We start from the raw sequence: 15,685 nt of genomic DNA, 5'->3' as shown, positions 1-15,685 counted from the left end.
TTGAGTATGCTGGCAAGAAAATGAATCTCAGGGTTGTATATGGTGACATATATGTACTTTGATGACAATTTACTTTGAACTGACCCAATTCCTTCAAGACAATTCTCTTCAAACCTATTCCCGTTCCATCCAAAATGCTCAAATCATTAATGCCAAAATTATCCATGAAATCCTATGAAAGTGGTGCAATAACCATCCACGGAAATACTAACCCTCACTTATGATTACCGATGGAACTCATTATGCCTCCGAAGCTTAACTTTACAAATACTTAACCATCCAGATATATGAAACATATCCTATTCCTTTTCATCCTCACTAAATCCCATCCTTTTACTGGCTTGTTCCCATTATTACAATTTTAACTTCAGATCCGCCACAGCTTTTCTACTTTCTCCAATATCTTATAACAACCTTCTTGCACACAGCCTTATATCTCAGTTTTATATACTAAAGTCCTACTTCCATAGTTCAATAACCTTCAATCATCTTACTCTCTTATCTTTTTTCATCTCGTATTCCTCTCTGCTTTCAGCTGCTTTAAAAGAACTCAAGGCCAATAAAACAAAAAATGGGGTCAAATTTACTTTTACACTTGAGTGCATCTTCTGCATCAATCCAGGTAAGAGTGATAATTTCAAATGCACTATAGAAACCGAGGTATATAAAGACATCAGAGAAAATAAAAATACAGTACATGGGGAACTCTCATGAATATAATAGGTTGAATTCAAATCCTGAAATCTACATTATTTAGGCAAACTTTACTCCTTGAAAAGTTAATGACATTTAAAATACAGGGCTGAAAGTATGCTTTCAGGAGGAAAAGAATAGCATGATGGAAAAAATGCTATTTTGATTTCCAAAAGGCTCCCAATAAGATTCCCAGCAAATAATGAACAAACAAAATAGATCCAATGGAGTGAAAGAGAATTAGTTAAAGAAGTAACAAGTTGCTGTTATAACTGAAACAAAGGGTGATTTAAATAATGCATTCCAAATAGGATATGGACAGAAGTGAAATGCTGAGAGCTACACAACCAAATTGAAAATTTTAATATTTGTTAAAAATGTGAGGATGCAGACAGGATAACGTAAAGTAACATGCCATAGTATATGTGGTAGTGTCTAACCACATGGGAAATAATTGCATATTAATTGGAATTGTAAATGGATCTTGTTTTGTATTATATACAGACCCATGATGTTTAATAAAAGGTTGTATTTTTAAGAAAATTAAAATTGATCATTACCTCCTAAAATTTCATGAGGCTAAACCCAGAAACAACTACAAACCAAGAGCTTAAATATAGGTTGAATACCACATCCAAGATCCTTGAGGCTGGAAGACTTTCAGATTTTTTGGAATATATAATGAGACAGCTTGGGATCGTGGTCATTTCTGACTCAGAACTTATGTGCTACTGATAAACAGTCTATGTCCTGCACTTGCTCAAATGTGCTTAACAGTAAAATAAAATTATTTCATATCATTAATATAATGAAAATAAAATGTGTGCAGGGGAACAAAAGCAGCACAGCTGCATCGGGAGAATATCTGAATCAGCTGTTGAACAACAACAAACAACAGCAGGCTTTCAGTCTCCACCTATGATGCCGTGTTTTGATTAAAAGGTTACAATACACTATTTATATTTCAGTTTTTTTAGGCTTTATGTAAGGTATAAAACAAAAGATTGAAACAAATTAATGAAAACGTGACAAAAGTCAGCATTTTATTTATAAATCAATAATGGCGCTGGCCATGTTACACTCAAAAACATAAGATTTCAGATGGAGATGAAATTCAGATTTTATGCAAAGATGCTTTGTAATTACCAAAAAAAAGTGATTATCTTCACTTACAAAAGCAGCAAGTGCAGCACCAAACACAACTACATCAGGTCTAAGAAACCTGAGGGACAGGGTACATCATCGTGGTTGAAGGACCTGGAGGTGGATTCTCTCAGGATGAGGAGGCACTGTGCTGGATGACTTTTTAAAATGCTTCTTCCATTGTTGTCCACCTCATTAACAAAGGCTTTTGTCATAGCAATCTTTTCTCTATTTTATAAACCGACTTGATTTCTCGTTTTGTTATGAACGAACGCTGTTCTACCCCTTCAGTAAGTCCATTACATTTTCACCATGGTATCTCTGGGTATGTTTTCTACTGCATTTACAATATCATCTTCACTATTTTCATCACAATCACTTTGATTCAGAAACATCTCAGCTATTTCACCACAGGTCACTGAATGAACAACTGGAGCCTCATTATTGGTCAAGAACTTCTTTGATATCTAATTCCTCCAGCTCATTGACAGACTCTGAAGGTATCCCTTTTGCGTAATGAAGGAGTTCTGATATCGCCTTTCTCTCACTTGACACACATAATCCCTCAAGCTCATTACTTTGTTCATCACCATTGCTGAACATAGTCATAGTCCAGATGTCGTGCCAGGCATGCATAAGTGCGTCTTTAGTTCGTGCTCCACATGTTGACATAGGCTAAACTCTTTTTGGAAACCTTCCACACTCATGCCTCTGTTCACTGCTGTGAGCATGCTATTCAAGAAACTGCCCTTATATTTAATCTTCATTGATCTAAGCATATTGTAGTGTTTTCATGCAGTGTGTTGAAACTCTGACTAAACACCAAGTTAAACCGGAGCAAGAGTCGTAGTAAGGTTAACCATTTACTGTGCACTCTTCCACATTAACGTCGTATGGTGAAAACTGTTGATATAAAAATACAAACATATACAGCGTCTGTTTCATTCTGGAGACCACGTGCGCTCTCTTCTTTTAGCGAGTGTCTCCAGCCACCCCAAGTAGCATCAAACCGCCATCGGGCTCGAGCTGACCCCACATTTGAAATTGAAAAGCTGACACGCGCGCCGCCCCAACCGCCGCTTCCTTAACAGAAACCGCGTTAATATTTTTACTTCAAATACATTCTTATGAACTTACGGCGTTGCTTCTATAATGTTTCTTTGTGGGTAGAAATGGAGCTCTTCACGATCACACCGCACGCATGGCACCCACCTTCACACCTTCTCCGAACCGGAGGTTATACATAAGACACAGTGAAACCGGAGGTGACATCATCACATGCCGCGATATACCGTAGACAATGAATTTACCTTTGTTAGACTGTAACTTAATTATCAACCTTTAACTTTAACTAGAAAATAGTTACAAACAAATCATTTAAAGCACAGACCCAACAAAGTCAAATAAATGCCTTAAGGACAATACAGATACTTTGGTCACATGGCTTAATTAATATAGTCACATTTGGGGGAAAGTACATGACATAAACACTATCTTTGACAAGAAATTCAGTTGGAGGATGAGTAGAACAGTTGTCAAGGAATAACAAAATCTTGCAGTTGTCATCCAGTCCAGCTTCCCTGCAGTGGGCATGAGCCACTGAAACAAAATGTTTGTGAAGCCAGTCAGTAAAGATGTCCTTGGTGATCCATGCCCTCTTGTTAGCATAATGAATGGATTGGTAAGGTATTCACTCCTTTAAAACAGCGAGGACACAAGCTTTTGCCTACCACAACAAGTCACACTTACGCATGCCTACAGCATTAGCACATCCCAACAGAGTTATTCTGTCCTTGGCATTCTTAATTCCTGTGGGAGCTTTCTCATCAGCTGTAGTCAGTGGCTTCCTGGGGCAATAACTTCAGAACAATAATGTCTCATCAACACTGCAGACTCATTCTGGTATCAGTGATGATTTTGGCCAACTCAACAATTACTTTTTCTGCTGCTTTATCGCCACAAATCTTTACAAATTTATGCCGTGCTTTTTCTTAAATTTCTATAACAAGCCTGCTGAATATTCACAATTACTTTCAATATTCAGTTAGTTTTGATAGATCTTTGCTTGTTTCATTATCAACATACCGTTAAGCAGCATACGTTCACTCCGATGCTGACGAATCCACTCTTTAAATACAGTTTTCACTTTGTGCACTGTTTTCCTATTGTTCATTAACTTCTGTACGTTACTTTCAGCATAGAACTTAAAACAGTTTATCATTCTGTTTCTTCAGATCTTATATGGTGGTTGTCCCAACATTATACTCCTCTGTAAAATGCCTTATACTTACACCACAGTCAAGTTTTTCCAACAACTTGACTTTCTGCTTTAAAGAAAAACATAAGTGTGTCCTCTTTTTCTTTTCATCATTACCCATAAGGGTAAATGCAGGCCTTTTTGACTTTTTCTACAATATCTCCATAGCACAGAGCAGCGAATAATGCAAAACACCATGAGAATTGCATGAAGGTCAGGCGATGATGACTACTGAAAACAAACTGGAACCAACAGGACCCCATTCACGGTATATGAGATCACTTCTCAGAACTGTCAGTGTAGAGACCTGTGCATCAACTGGAAACCTTCCCAGTGCCTTGTAGAATTTCCCATTTGTGATGTCATATCAGTGCTCAAAAATATTTTGGACTGGAGGTTTTCGATTTTGGAATTTCAGATAAGTGGTACTCAACCTGTATTACTTTATTCTTATTCTGGAGTACTGTGTATAATCTTAGTCTCAAGGAAAAAAACCAATATGGTTCCAATCTTCTGACAACAAAGCTGATGCAGCCTTAGTGAAAGAGTGAATAAGAAAGATTAAATAATTCTCAAGAAAAAATATGTTCTATAGAGAAATAAATATTCTAGTCTATCTGTGGCTAACCAAAGAAGTTAAGAATGGCAACACAACAAAATGCTGGTGGAATGCAGCAGGCCAGGTAGCATCTATAGGAAGAAGTACAGTCAACGTGTCGGGTCGAGACCCTTCATCAGGACTAACGGAAAAAAGAGATAGTAAGAGATTTGAAAGTGGGAGGGGGAGGGACAGACCCGAAATTTAGGAGAAGACTGGAAGGGGAGGGATGAAGCTAAGAGCTGGGAAGTTGATTGGCAAAATGAAGGGGGAATATGATAGGACGGAAGGCCTTGGAAGAAAGAAAGTGGGAGGGGAGCACCAGAGGAAGATGGAGAACAGGCAAGGGGTTGCAAGAGAGAAAGACAGAAGGAAAAAAAAAAAATAAAATAAAAATTAGGGATGGGGTAAGAAGGGGAGGAGGGGCATTAACAGAAGTTAGAGAAATCATTGTTTATGCCATCAGGTTGGAGGCTACCCAGATGGAATATAAGGTGTTGTTCCTCCAACCTGAGTGTGGCTTCATCTTGACAGTAGAGGAGGCCATAGATTGACATATCAGAATGGGGATGGGACGTGGAAATAAAATGTGTGGCCACTGGGGGATCCTGCTTCCTCTGGCGGACAAAGCGTAGGTGCTCAGCAAAGCAGTCTCCCAATCTGCGTCGGTATTGAATGGGAAGCCATTTAATGTTTAAATATTAGTGGTAGACTAGAAGATTGAAAAAAAAAGGCAGCTCAAAAAGTAAGAAGAAACAGAACATGAGAATAAGGCACCAAGAAATTTAATTAAAAGACAGCATGTATATTTACGATTCCTTCACTCAGATAAGAATCTGAAACAAACCAACTGACCAGTTTTAACTTGTTTCTGTAAATAATGTCCTTATTATCCTTCTGATACTGCTCCATTTTTCTTTTGGTGTTTTCCACATCCATATTGTTGGTCAGATTATTCACTGCAAAAAAATTGTAGTTTCTGAACAGTTGCAAAAATCCCATATCTACTACTTACACAGAAGTTGCTAAATTAAATTTCCAGTTAATGTTTTTCAAAATTAATTATTGAATTAACCAGAATAGGTTGCAATCACCTCTTTAAATGACCCTTTTCTACTCCACTTCTAAGGAGTGTAAGATACCCATGTCTTGTGATAGCCAATGTACGCCAGCTATCATCCAAACATGACACTAATATGAGGTTTTGGTCCAAAAGCAAAGTAGTCCATGGACCTAGCATGCATACAATAAGGGGAAAAAAAACTCCCCCCACCCCCCCCCAACATCCCCGTTCCCTCAGACTCCATAACCCTGCCACCCTTCCCCTTGTGTCGGCTTCATAAAACTCCTTCCCTCTTAGCTACCTCCACCTCATTCACCCCTCATATGAATCAGGTGTATTTTAATCAAGAGGGGTAGTTCTGTGCTACTTTCAAGATTTATTTGATTACCTGAATTTAATTTCCTCAGCTGCCATAGAGGCACTTAAGCTTGCAACAATAGGTCAATTGCCGAAACAAATGAGTGACTTTTATTTACTCTAAAATTTTAAATACTCTGCATGCTTCACATGGCATCTCAGGACCTCACAGTGCTGTTTGCATCTAAGCACATCAGAGAGGTAAGCCAACACCTGCTTTCCTGCACAATAACTTTCAATGATTTGTGTGCACAAACATCTTTTTTCCAAAAAGCAACACCTTTCAACCTCACAAAATTTCAATAAAAATACTTTGAATTTTCCTTGAATAATTTTCCTCATAACTGCCCACACCATTCTACATACTGTGTCTATGCCCATTCACTTTGACTTTCTGTACATCCCCACCACAATTCACATTGAATCTAATTAAACTGCTGTGAGGTTAACAGACAAAACAATGTAACACACATGAGATGCTGGAGGAACTCAGCAAGTTACAGTGCCTTGAGAAAGTATTCAGCCCTCAACCTTTTGTTCACATAAATGAGTATCACAACCAGGGATTGTGATCAATTGAGAACTTTTATTTGTGAATAACATGCTCCATTTTTCACAGTAGAACCCCCGCTCTCCCCCCAAAAAAAGGGAAAATTGTAAAGCATGAAATTCAAAAACTGAAATGTCAGCATTTCAAAAGTATTCATCCCCCTTTGCTCAGTATTTAGTTGAGCCACCTCTCACAGCTTTTACAGCCTTTTTGGATCTGTCTCTATCAGCTTTGCAAGTGTGATGGAGCAAGATTTGCCCATTCCTCCTTCAAAAATTGCTCAAGCTGTGCCAGGTTAGTTGGAGAGTGGTGGTGAACAGAAATCTTGAGGTCTTGCCAGAAATATTGATAGGGTTAAGGTCAGGACTCTGAGTGGGCCACTCAAGGACATCAATTTTCTTCATATGAACCCACTCCATGGTTGCCCTGGCAGTGTGCTTTGAATTGTTGTCCTGTTGTAAGGTAACTTCCTCCCCAGTTTAAGCTTTCTGGAGAGGCAAGCAGGTTTTTATCCAGGACCTCTCTGTATTTAGCAGCATTCACCTTCCCACCAATCCTGACCAGATTTCCAATCCCTGCTGCCAAAAACAAACCCCACAGCATGGTGCTACCTCCACTATACTTTACAGTAGTGATAGTGTTAACCTGGCTGATACGTAGCATTAGATTTACACTACACAAACTGCATACTGTTGAGGCCAAAAAGTTCCACTTCATCTCATTCGACCAGAAGACCTTCTTTCACTTCTTTACAGTATCTTCTAAGTGATGTTTGCAAAGTCTTCACAGGCAAAAATATGGGTTTTTTTTTTAGCCTTGGGCTTCTTCCTTGCCACTCTTCCATAAATACCCTTTTTGTGCAAGGCCTTAAGAGATTGTAGAGCCATGAACTTCACCTCCAGTTGCAACCACTGATTTCTGCAGCTCACTCAGAATGACTGCTAGAGACAGTAATCTCTCTCGCAGTGCCATTCTCCTCTGGCGACTAAGCTTAGAGGGATGACCACTGCAGTGTGGCTGTTGATTCATATTTTTTCTTTCTCTCAATAGACTGCACTGAGCTCCAAGCTATGTGCCCTTCAGATGGTCTTGTATCTTTCCCCAGATCTGTGCTTCTCTATCATCATTTCCCTGACTTATCTTGAATGCTTTTTCATCTTCAGTTTGGTCTGTTGAAAAATCTACGATATTGTCATACTTCAGGAGAGAGAGGGTATTTGCAGTATTCTTATGAATTAATTGAAAACAGATAATTCTCCAAATTTCTACATAAATAAATTGGGTGAGTTGGTAATATATTGCCACTGTGGAAAGTTAGTATCATAATTACAAAGTAGATGAATACTTTTTCTGCCTCATAATTTTGGTTTTTAATTTTTAGTAAATTGACAGGTTTGGGGATTTTTCTTTTGATTTGACATGAGCCACAATGTTTTGTAAATTAGATCAATACATTTCAAATTTTGAAAAAGAAGACAGTAAAATGTGAAAATAGTTGTGGGGGATGAATACTTTTTCAAGGCACTATATGTAACATCTACGGAGAGGAATAATGACATTTCAGGCCAAGACCCTTCATCAGGACTGTAAAGCAAGGGGGCAGAAGCCAGAAAAATAAGGTAAGGGGAGGAGAAAGAGTTCAAGTTGGCAGATGATAGGTGAGACCAGTTGAGGGGAAGGTGTGTGAGAGAGGGGGAATGAAGTAAAAAGCTGGGAAGGAATAGATAGAGGAGATAAAAGGCTGAAGGAGGAGGATTTTTTTTTTGCATAGTAGGGGAATTAAGTATTATGAGGAAAAGGCAGGTAGGTGGAGGTGAATCCATGGCCAGGTCAGCCATAATCTTGTTGAAGGGCGGAGCAGCCTCGATAGGCCAAATGGCCTAATCCTGCGTCTATTTCTTAAGTTATTACATTCTTAATCTAATCAGAGAAGACAATGGACTATAGAAGAAAGGGAAGGAGGAGAACCAAAGGGAGAGGACGGGCAGGTAAGAAGAAGAGGGTAACCAGAAAGAATGGAAAAATCTATCAAAATGTTGAACATCCATGAGACAAGACAAAACACTATTTTACCAAGAAAAATGTTAAATGTTTCAGTACATAAAACAGCTTCAAGAATAACAAATAATAATGTGGTGTAATGATGAAGACAAAAAGGACATTTAGTTCTTTTATAAACTGCTTGATCATCTATTAGAAAATAATGCAATTTTATTCTAAATGCTACTCATTTAACTGGATACTGACATAGTATAAATATGACTACTTCAGGGCAAACAACCCATTTTCCAGGTTACAGTTAGAAAACTGATGAACAAAATTTACAACATCTGTACCACAGTCTTTTACAAGAAACTGTTCTTGCTTTCTTTATTTCATAATTGGAAACTATTAACAGTGAAGTATTTTTCAGTTTCATCCACTGCCAACACATAAAATATATTCTCATTGAATAAGAATCAAACAGGGTGGAAACAAGCCCTATGGCCCATCAAATCCAGGTCAACCAGTAATTTGCATCAATTCTACAGTATTCTTTTACATTTACACTATCCATAATCACACATTGCCATCAACAACCCCAGATTCTACTTATATTGAAAAAAGTATCCAATACTGGAAAGTCAAGTTTCTTTCAAATAATGCAAACATGTTCCTACAGTCATATTTTGATTAAAATGTTTATGGGAGAAAGTACAAAGGAGAAGGTGGTTTGAATGTATTTATCTATGTGGCTGACTCTTTTTACTGGGCAAATCAGGATGAGCAATAAATGTTAACACTGGCAGGTTAACCACATTTTGTAGATAATTTAAAAAGTGGGAGTCTATTCATTTAAACTTACCAATGTCTTCAATCTCTTCAAGAAAGTCATTGTATTCCTTAAGAGTCTGGAAGTCTTCTTCTCTTTTGTTGTATCTTCATATCAAAATGGAGAAAAAGAGAGAATGAGCAAACTTAAAATTAAATATCATAAATCTAAATAATAAGGAACAATTACACAATATTCAAATAAAAAATTGAACTTTAAAAAATTTCAGCAAGCTGTCTATTCTGAAAATTTTTGATGTATAGACATCCAGTTCCAGGAGCCATGGTGGGTCTTAAGATTTGCCCTGCACTTTTCTTTGGTGAATGAATGCCTTTAATAAATAATTACTCTTAATAATTCCTATTTCCACTGAATTTGGTGCACTCATATATCAAGGCTTGAAACCCATAGTTACACAAGACATTTGGCATATTTGACAGGTTGACTTTCTATAGAACAAAATAGGCTCTAATGGGCAAAAGACTGAACTAATACTGACTCACAAATAAAAATCTTAGCTACAGAAAGGGAGAAACAATCAATTCAGATTTACAGATTAGTTGGTTTAACAACAGTGATAGCAAACATACCAACATCTCTGCTAAAAGATGAGGTAGTCAGCACTTACTTCCTGGTTGATTAGCAATCAAAATGATGATCTTGTGTAGATACTGAAGTGATAAATGAATACTTTGCACCTATCGTTAACAAGGAAAATCAAAAATCACAGCAAAAGAGAAGTACTGAGAAAATGGTGGGCAGTGTAAAAAGTCGTTATCGTTAAAATTGTTAATGGTGTATATTTCATTGATAAGGAACTTCACAAAGGACATCTGAAACCTCCATGTATTCTAGAACCTACCAAACATTTTTAAGGAAAAAGTTAAATTTCAAGAAGAATTGGTAAAGGGAGGAAGTGGGGATATGTTACTGAGATTGATGATCAGTCATGATCATTTTGTGTGAGAAATCAGCTATTTTCTATTTCAATTTCTATATTTACACCTATAAACTGGATTCATGCTGAGTAGTCTGTTGATGTCCTTTGAGGTTGTGATTAGTAAAATAGATTAAAGGGAAACAGTGGCTGCAGTATATTTAGATTTTCTGAATGCTTTCAATCAGGTTCCATACCAGAGACTGGTCAATAAAGTCACAGCACGTATAGGAGGTAATCTGGCATGAACTGGTTATTCCACAGAAAGGAAACATGGGAATAGAGAAACCTTGGTATGATTTTAAATACAAAAGGGAATATAAAGTGGGTTTAAAGCACAGTGAGTGGGTGAAAACATGTTAGATTGAAAGTAATTAAGGAACTCGTTCAAATTACAAATGTTGCAAAAAATTGTTCCATTTGTGGATGTGTCCATAACAAATAATAGACCAGAACAAATAATAGATCAATTAAATATTGAGGAATTTCTTTATTTGGAGTATTGAAATATTACTAATTACTGCTTATTGAAATTGTTGAGAGTTGGCACAAAAATATTCAAGAAATATTTTCATATATGCAAATATACAAAAGATATATTTGGTATATATGGTAGAAGCAACATATTGGCATTGTACAGAGGCTCAGGTAAAGTTCCAACACTGCCATTGTCTAGTTAGATCAAGTTTCCTGATATATAAAAAAAACAAAAAACTAAAACGGTGGAAATCTGAAATATAAAAAGAAAATGTTAGAAACTCACAGTAGGTCAGGCAGCATATGTAAGGAAAAAAAACAAAGTTAATGTCTCAGTCACTGACTGAAAAGTCAGAATAATTCAGAACTGATTATTTTCATTTTCTATTTTTAGCATTAAATAGCTTGTTACTATACTTTATATTCCATCAACTCATGCTAACCATCTTCACGAATACCACCGAAAAGCAGAAGTAATGTTCCCTTACATTTTTAATACTTTCTTTCGAATCTCTACCTCCTTATCAACTGTTGGATCTTCAAAGAGTTGCACTCTGAAATTGTTCTTTCGTAGCGCTGTACCACATTCCTGACAGTTTCCAGAACCTCTGATAAATAACAGCTCCACACAGCTCTCGCATCTGTTAAAAAGGTAGACTTATTTCAGATTTTCTTTCATAAATTGTGAATAATTGTATCATTCTCAACACCAAAATGTGAATAATATCTCAGTATTTGTCAAATTAATTTGCAAGTTCAAAAATACAGCATTCCCACACGTACAAATACCCTCCTCATGTATTGGAATATTTAAAGACTGAGTCATGGTATTGAGAAAGGTATTTCAGCAGTGGTAGTAAAAAGAGCATAACACAGTCACTTCAACAATGATGAAAATTTTAGTATTCCTTACAATCCTGTAATCACAAAGAGGATAGAAAATTATTTTTTCAAAAATATTACAGAATAGATTTTTTTTTAAATTTTCTACAATAAGATATCACATTTCCCAATATCGGTATATATCTGGTCATTCTTTGTCATGCAAGGCATTTGAAACATAGCATTAAAACATTTAAATTATTTTGAATCTATGGAATTAACACCTGCTTAAGTATGTTTATTTCAAATGAGGAAGAATTATTTGTGACCATATGATATAGTGCGCCAGAATGCCTCATCTATTGCCAGCAGTCCCAAATGGAACTCTTGATGATCAGCTGTTGAAACTAATGTCCCCCAGTGCATTGAGAAACATGGAATTTTGAGATTTATTAACAGATTTTGAAGGATTAATTCATTAGTTTACCCAGTCTTCATGGGATTCCCTAGCATTACACTAGGGAAAATGCCTCTCAGATCCTGTGCCAAATGTGACATGGTACAGGATCCCAGAACATGACAATGTCAATAAAATTTTGTTAGAAAAATTGTAGGAGGCAGTAGGAAACAATAATTTACTTTAAATTGTTTTGGTTCACTTTAATATTCTTAATTAACATATTTGTATTTAATTTTTTATGATATTATCAGTTTTATCTTTGAACTCTTTCCTTCCATCCATTACAGATACTTAAAAATGAACAACAGCTTTTACAACAGGCAAAGGTTTGAGACATGTTTTGTAACTTTAAAACTTTAAACTGATTCAAAAGACGACACAGGAGTCTGAAATGTGTGCATAACTTCGTGTTTACTTTAAGCAAGGTGCGAATGTTTCATGTGGCAGTGTGATGATGCGTGCAATTCATGTATTTATGCATATAACCTGTAATTAATTATTTAAACAAACAAGGTTTAATCAAACAATATATATATTCACAAGATTGCTCAAGTATTACTTAGATATTAAATGCACAACAGTTTGCCTCCAAGTTTTGTAGGTTATCACAGCAATGCTGAGCTGAAGACCCTCTTGACAGAAGCAAATTTGGTAGTTCCTTTACCATCAGTGAAGTTGCTATTTTTTTTGCATCACAAGCAATAATGCCATAGCAAGGAACACAGCATAATATATGTGGCTCATGAAAACAGTTGGTGGAAAAAGGGAAGTCTTATGTTTACATATGCAATGTATATCTCATGGTATGTAACTAGACTTTCATGTTCTATCATTCAACTATATAATGTACACAGCTAAACGAAACATCATCCCTCTGGAGCTATGGGGCAAAACACAGTACACATAGTCACACCATAGAACCATAGAAACTACAGCACAGAAACAGGCCGTTTGGCCCTTCTTGACTGTGCCGAACCATTTTCTGCCTAGTCCCACTGACCTGCACACGGACCATATCCCTCCATACACCTCCCATCCATTTATCTGTCCAATTTATTCTTAAATGTTAAAAAAGAACCCGCATTTACCACCTCGTCTGGCAGCTCATTCCATACTCCCACCACTCTGTGTGAAGAAGCCCCCCTAATGTTCCCTTTAAACTTTTCCCCCCTCACCCTTAACCCATGTCCTCTGGTTTTTTTTCTCCCCTTGCCTCAGTGGAAAAAGCCTGCTTGCATTCACTCTATCTATACCCATCATAATTTTATATACCTCTATCAAATCTCCCCTCATTCTCTACGCTCCAGGGAATAAAGTCCTAACCTATTCAACCTTTCTCTGTAACTGAGTTTCTCAAGTCCCGGCAACATCCTTGTAAACCTTCTCTGCACTCTTTCAACCTTATTTATATCCTTTCTGTAATTTGGTGACCAAAACTGAACACAATACTCCAGATTCGGCCTCACCAATGCCTTATACAACCTCATCATAACATTCCAGCTCTTATACTCAATACTTCGATTAATAAAGGCCAATGTACCAAAAGCTCTCTTTACGACCCTATCTACCTGTGACGACACCTTTAGTATGTTCTACGTTGGTTTGTCCTTCCAACGTGCAATACCTCACACTGGTCAGTATTAAACTCCATCTGCCATTTTTCAGCCCATTTTTCCAGATGGTCCAAGTCCCTCTGCAGGCTCTGAAAACCTTCCTCACTGTCTACTACACCTCCAATCTTTGTATCATCAGCAAACTTGCTGATCCAATTTACCACATTATCATCCAGATCATTGATATAGATGACAAATAACAATGGACCCAGCACTGATCCCTGTGGCACACCACTAGTCACAGGCCTCCACTCAGAGAAGCAATTCTCTACCACCACTCTCTGACTTCTTCCATCGAGCCAATGTCTAATCCAATTTACCACCTCTCCATGTATACCTAGCAACTGAATTTTCCTAACTAACCTCCCATGCGGGACCTTGTCAAAGGCCTTACTGAAGTCCATGTAGACAATATCCACTGCCTTCCCTTCATCCACTTTCCTGGTAACCTCCTCGAAAAACTCCAACAGATTGGTCAAACATGACCTACCACACACAAAGCCATGTTGACTCTCCCTAATAAGCCCCTGTCTATCCAAATGCTTGTAGATTCTGTCTCTTAGTACTCCCTCCAATAACTTAACTACTACTGACGTTAAACTCACCAGCCTATAATTTCCCGGATTACTTTTCGATCCTTTTTTAAACAACGGAACAACATGAGCCACTTTCCAATCCTCCGGCACTTCACCCGTAGACAGCGACATTTTAAATACTTCTGCTAGGGCCCCCGCAATTTCAACACTAGTCTCCTTCAAGGTCCGAGGGAACACTCTGTCAGGTCCCAGGGATTTATCCACTTTTATTTTCCTCAAGATAGCAAGCACCTCCTCCTTTTCAATCTGTACAGTTTCCATGGTCTCACTACTTGATTCCCTCAATTCCATAGATTTCATGCCAGCTTCCTTAGTAAATACAGACGCAAAAAACCTATTTAAGATCTCCCCCATTTCCTTTGGTTCTGCACAAAGCCGACCATTCTGATCTTCAAGAGGACCAATTTTATCCCTTACAATCCTTTTGCTCTTAATATACCTGTAAAAGCGCTTTGGATTATCCTTCACTTTGGCAACCTCATGTCTTCTTTTAGCCCTCCTGATTTCTTTCTTAAGTATTTTCTTGCACTTCTTATACTCCTCAAGCACCTGATTTACCCCGTTTCCTATACATTTCATACAACTCCCTCTTCTTCTTTATCAGAGTTGCAATGTCCCTTGAGAACCAAGGTTCCCTATTCCTATTCAATTTGCCTTTAATCCTGACAGGAACATACAAACTCTGCACTCTCAAAATTTCCCCTTTGAAGGCTTCCCACCTACCAATCACATCTTTGCCAGAGAACAACCTGTCCCAATCCATGCTTTTTAGATCCTTTCTCATTTCTTCAAATTTGGCCTTCTTCCAGTTCAGAACCTCAACCCTAGGACCAGATCTATCCTTGTCCATGATCAAATTGAAACTAATGGTGTTATGATCACTGGAACCAAAGTGCTCCCCTACACAGACTTCTGTCACTTGCCCTAATTCGTTTCCTAACAGGAGATCCAATATTGCATCCCCTCTTGTTGGTCCCTCTCTATATTGATTTACAAAACTTTCCTGAACACATTTTACAAACTCTAAACCATCTAGACCCCTAACAGTATGGGAGTCCCAATCAATGTATGGAAAATTAAAATCCCCTACCACCACAACTTTATGTTTCCTGCAGTTCCCTGCTATCTCTCTGCAGATTTGCTCTTCCAAGCCTCGTTGACTATTGGGTGGTCTGTAATACAATCCCACTAATGTGGCCAAACCTTCTTGTTTCTCAGCTCCACCCATAAGGACTCAGTAGACAAGCCCTCTAATCTGTCCTGCCTGAGCACTGCTGTAATATTTTCCCTAACAAGCAATGCTACTC

The 15,685-nt window shown here is 37.6% G+C and overlaps 1 protein-coding gene across 2 annotated transcripts in view; it reads right to left on the bottom strand.

The window, feature by feature from the left end:
- Nucleotides 1-15,685, bottom strand: part of mnat1 (MNAT1 component of CDK activating kinase) — a 134,373-nt gene that overhangs the window by 88,850 nt on the left and 29,838 nt on the right. For both annotated transcript variants that reach the window (XM_072271416.1, XM_072271408.1), the window contains exons 2-4: nucleotides 11,376-11,528; nucleotides 9,507-9,580; nucleotides 5,547-5,650 (exon numbers count right to left, since the gene is read on the bottom strand). In XM_072271416.1, coding sequence (XP_072127517.1) covers nucleotides 5,547-5,650; nucleotides 9,507-9,580; nucleotides 11,376-11,528 — 331 coding nt within the window. The remainder of the gene's footprint in view (nucleotides 1-5,546; nucleotides 5,651-9,506; nucleotides 9,581-11,375; nucleotides 11,529-15,685) is intronic.

The sequence above is a fragment of the Mobula birostris genome, chromosome 1 (genome assembly GCF_030028105.1).
Source record: "Mobula birostris isolate sMobBir1 chromosome 1, sMobBir1.hap1, whole genome shotgun sequence".
NCBI classification, from domain to species: domain Eukaryota; kingdom Metazoa; phylum Chordata; class Chondrichthyes; order Myliobatiformes; family Myliobatidae; genus Mobula; species Mobula birostris.
Note: the sequence above shows the minus strand (reverse complement) of the source record. Positions and strands in the feature narration are given on the sequence as shown.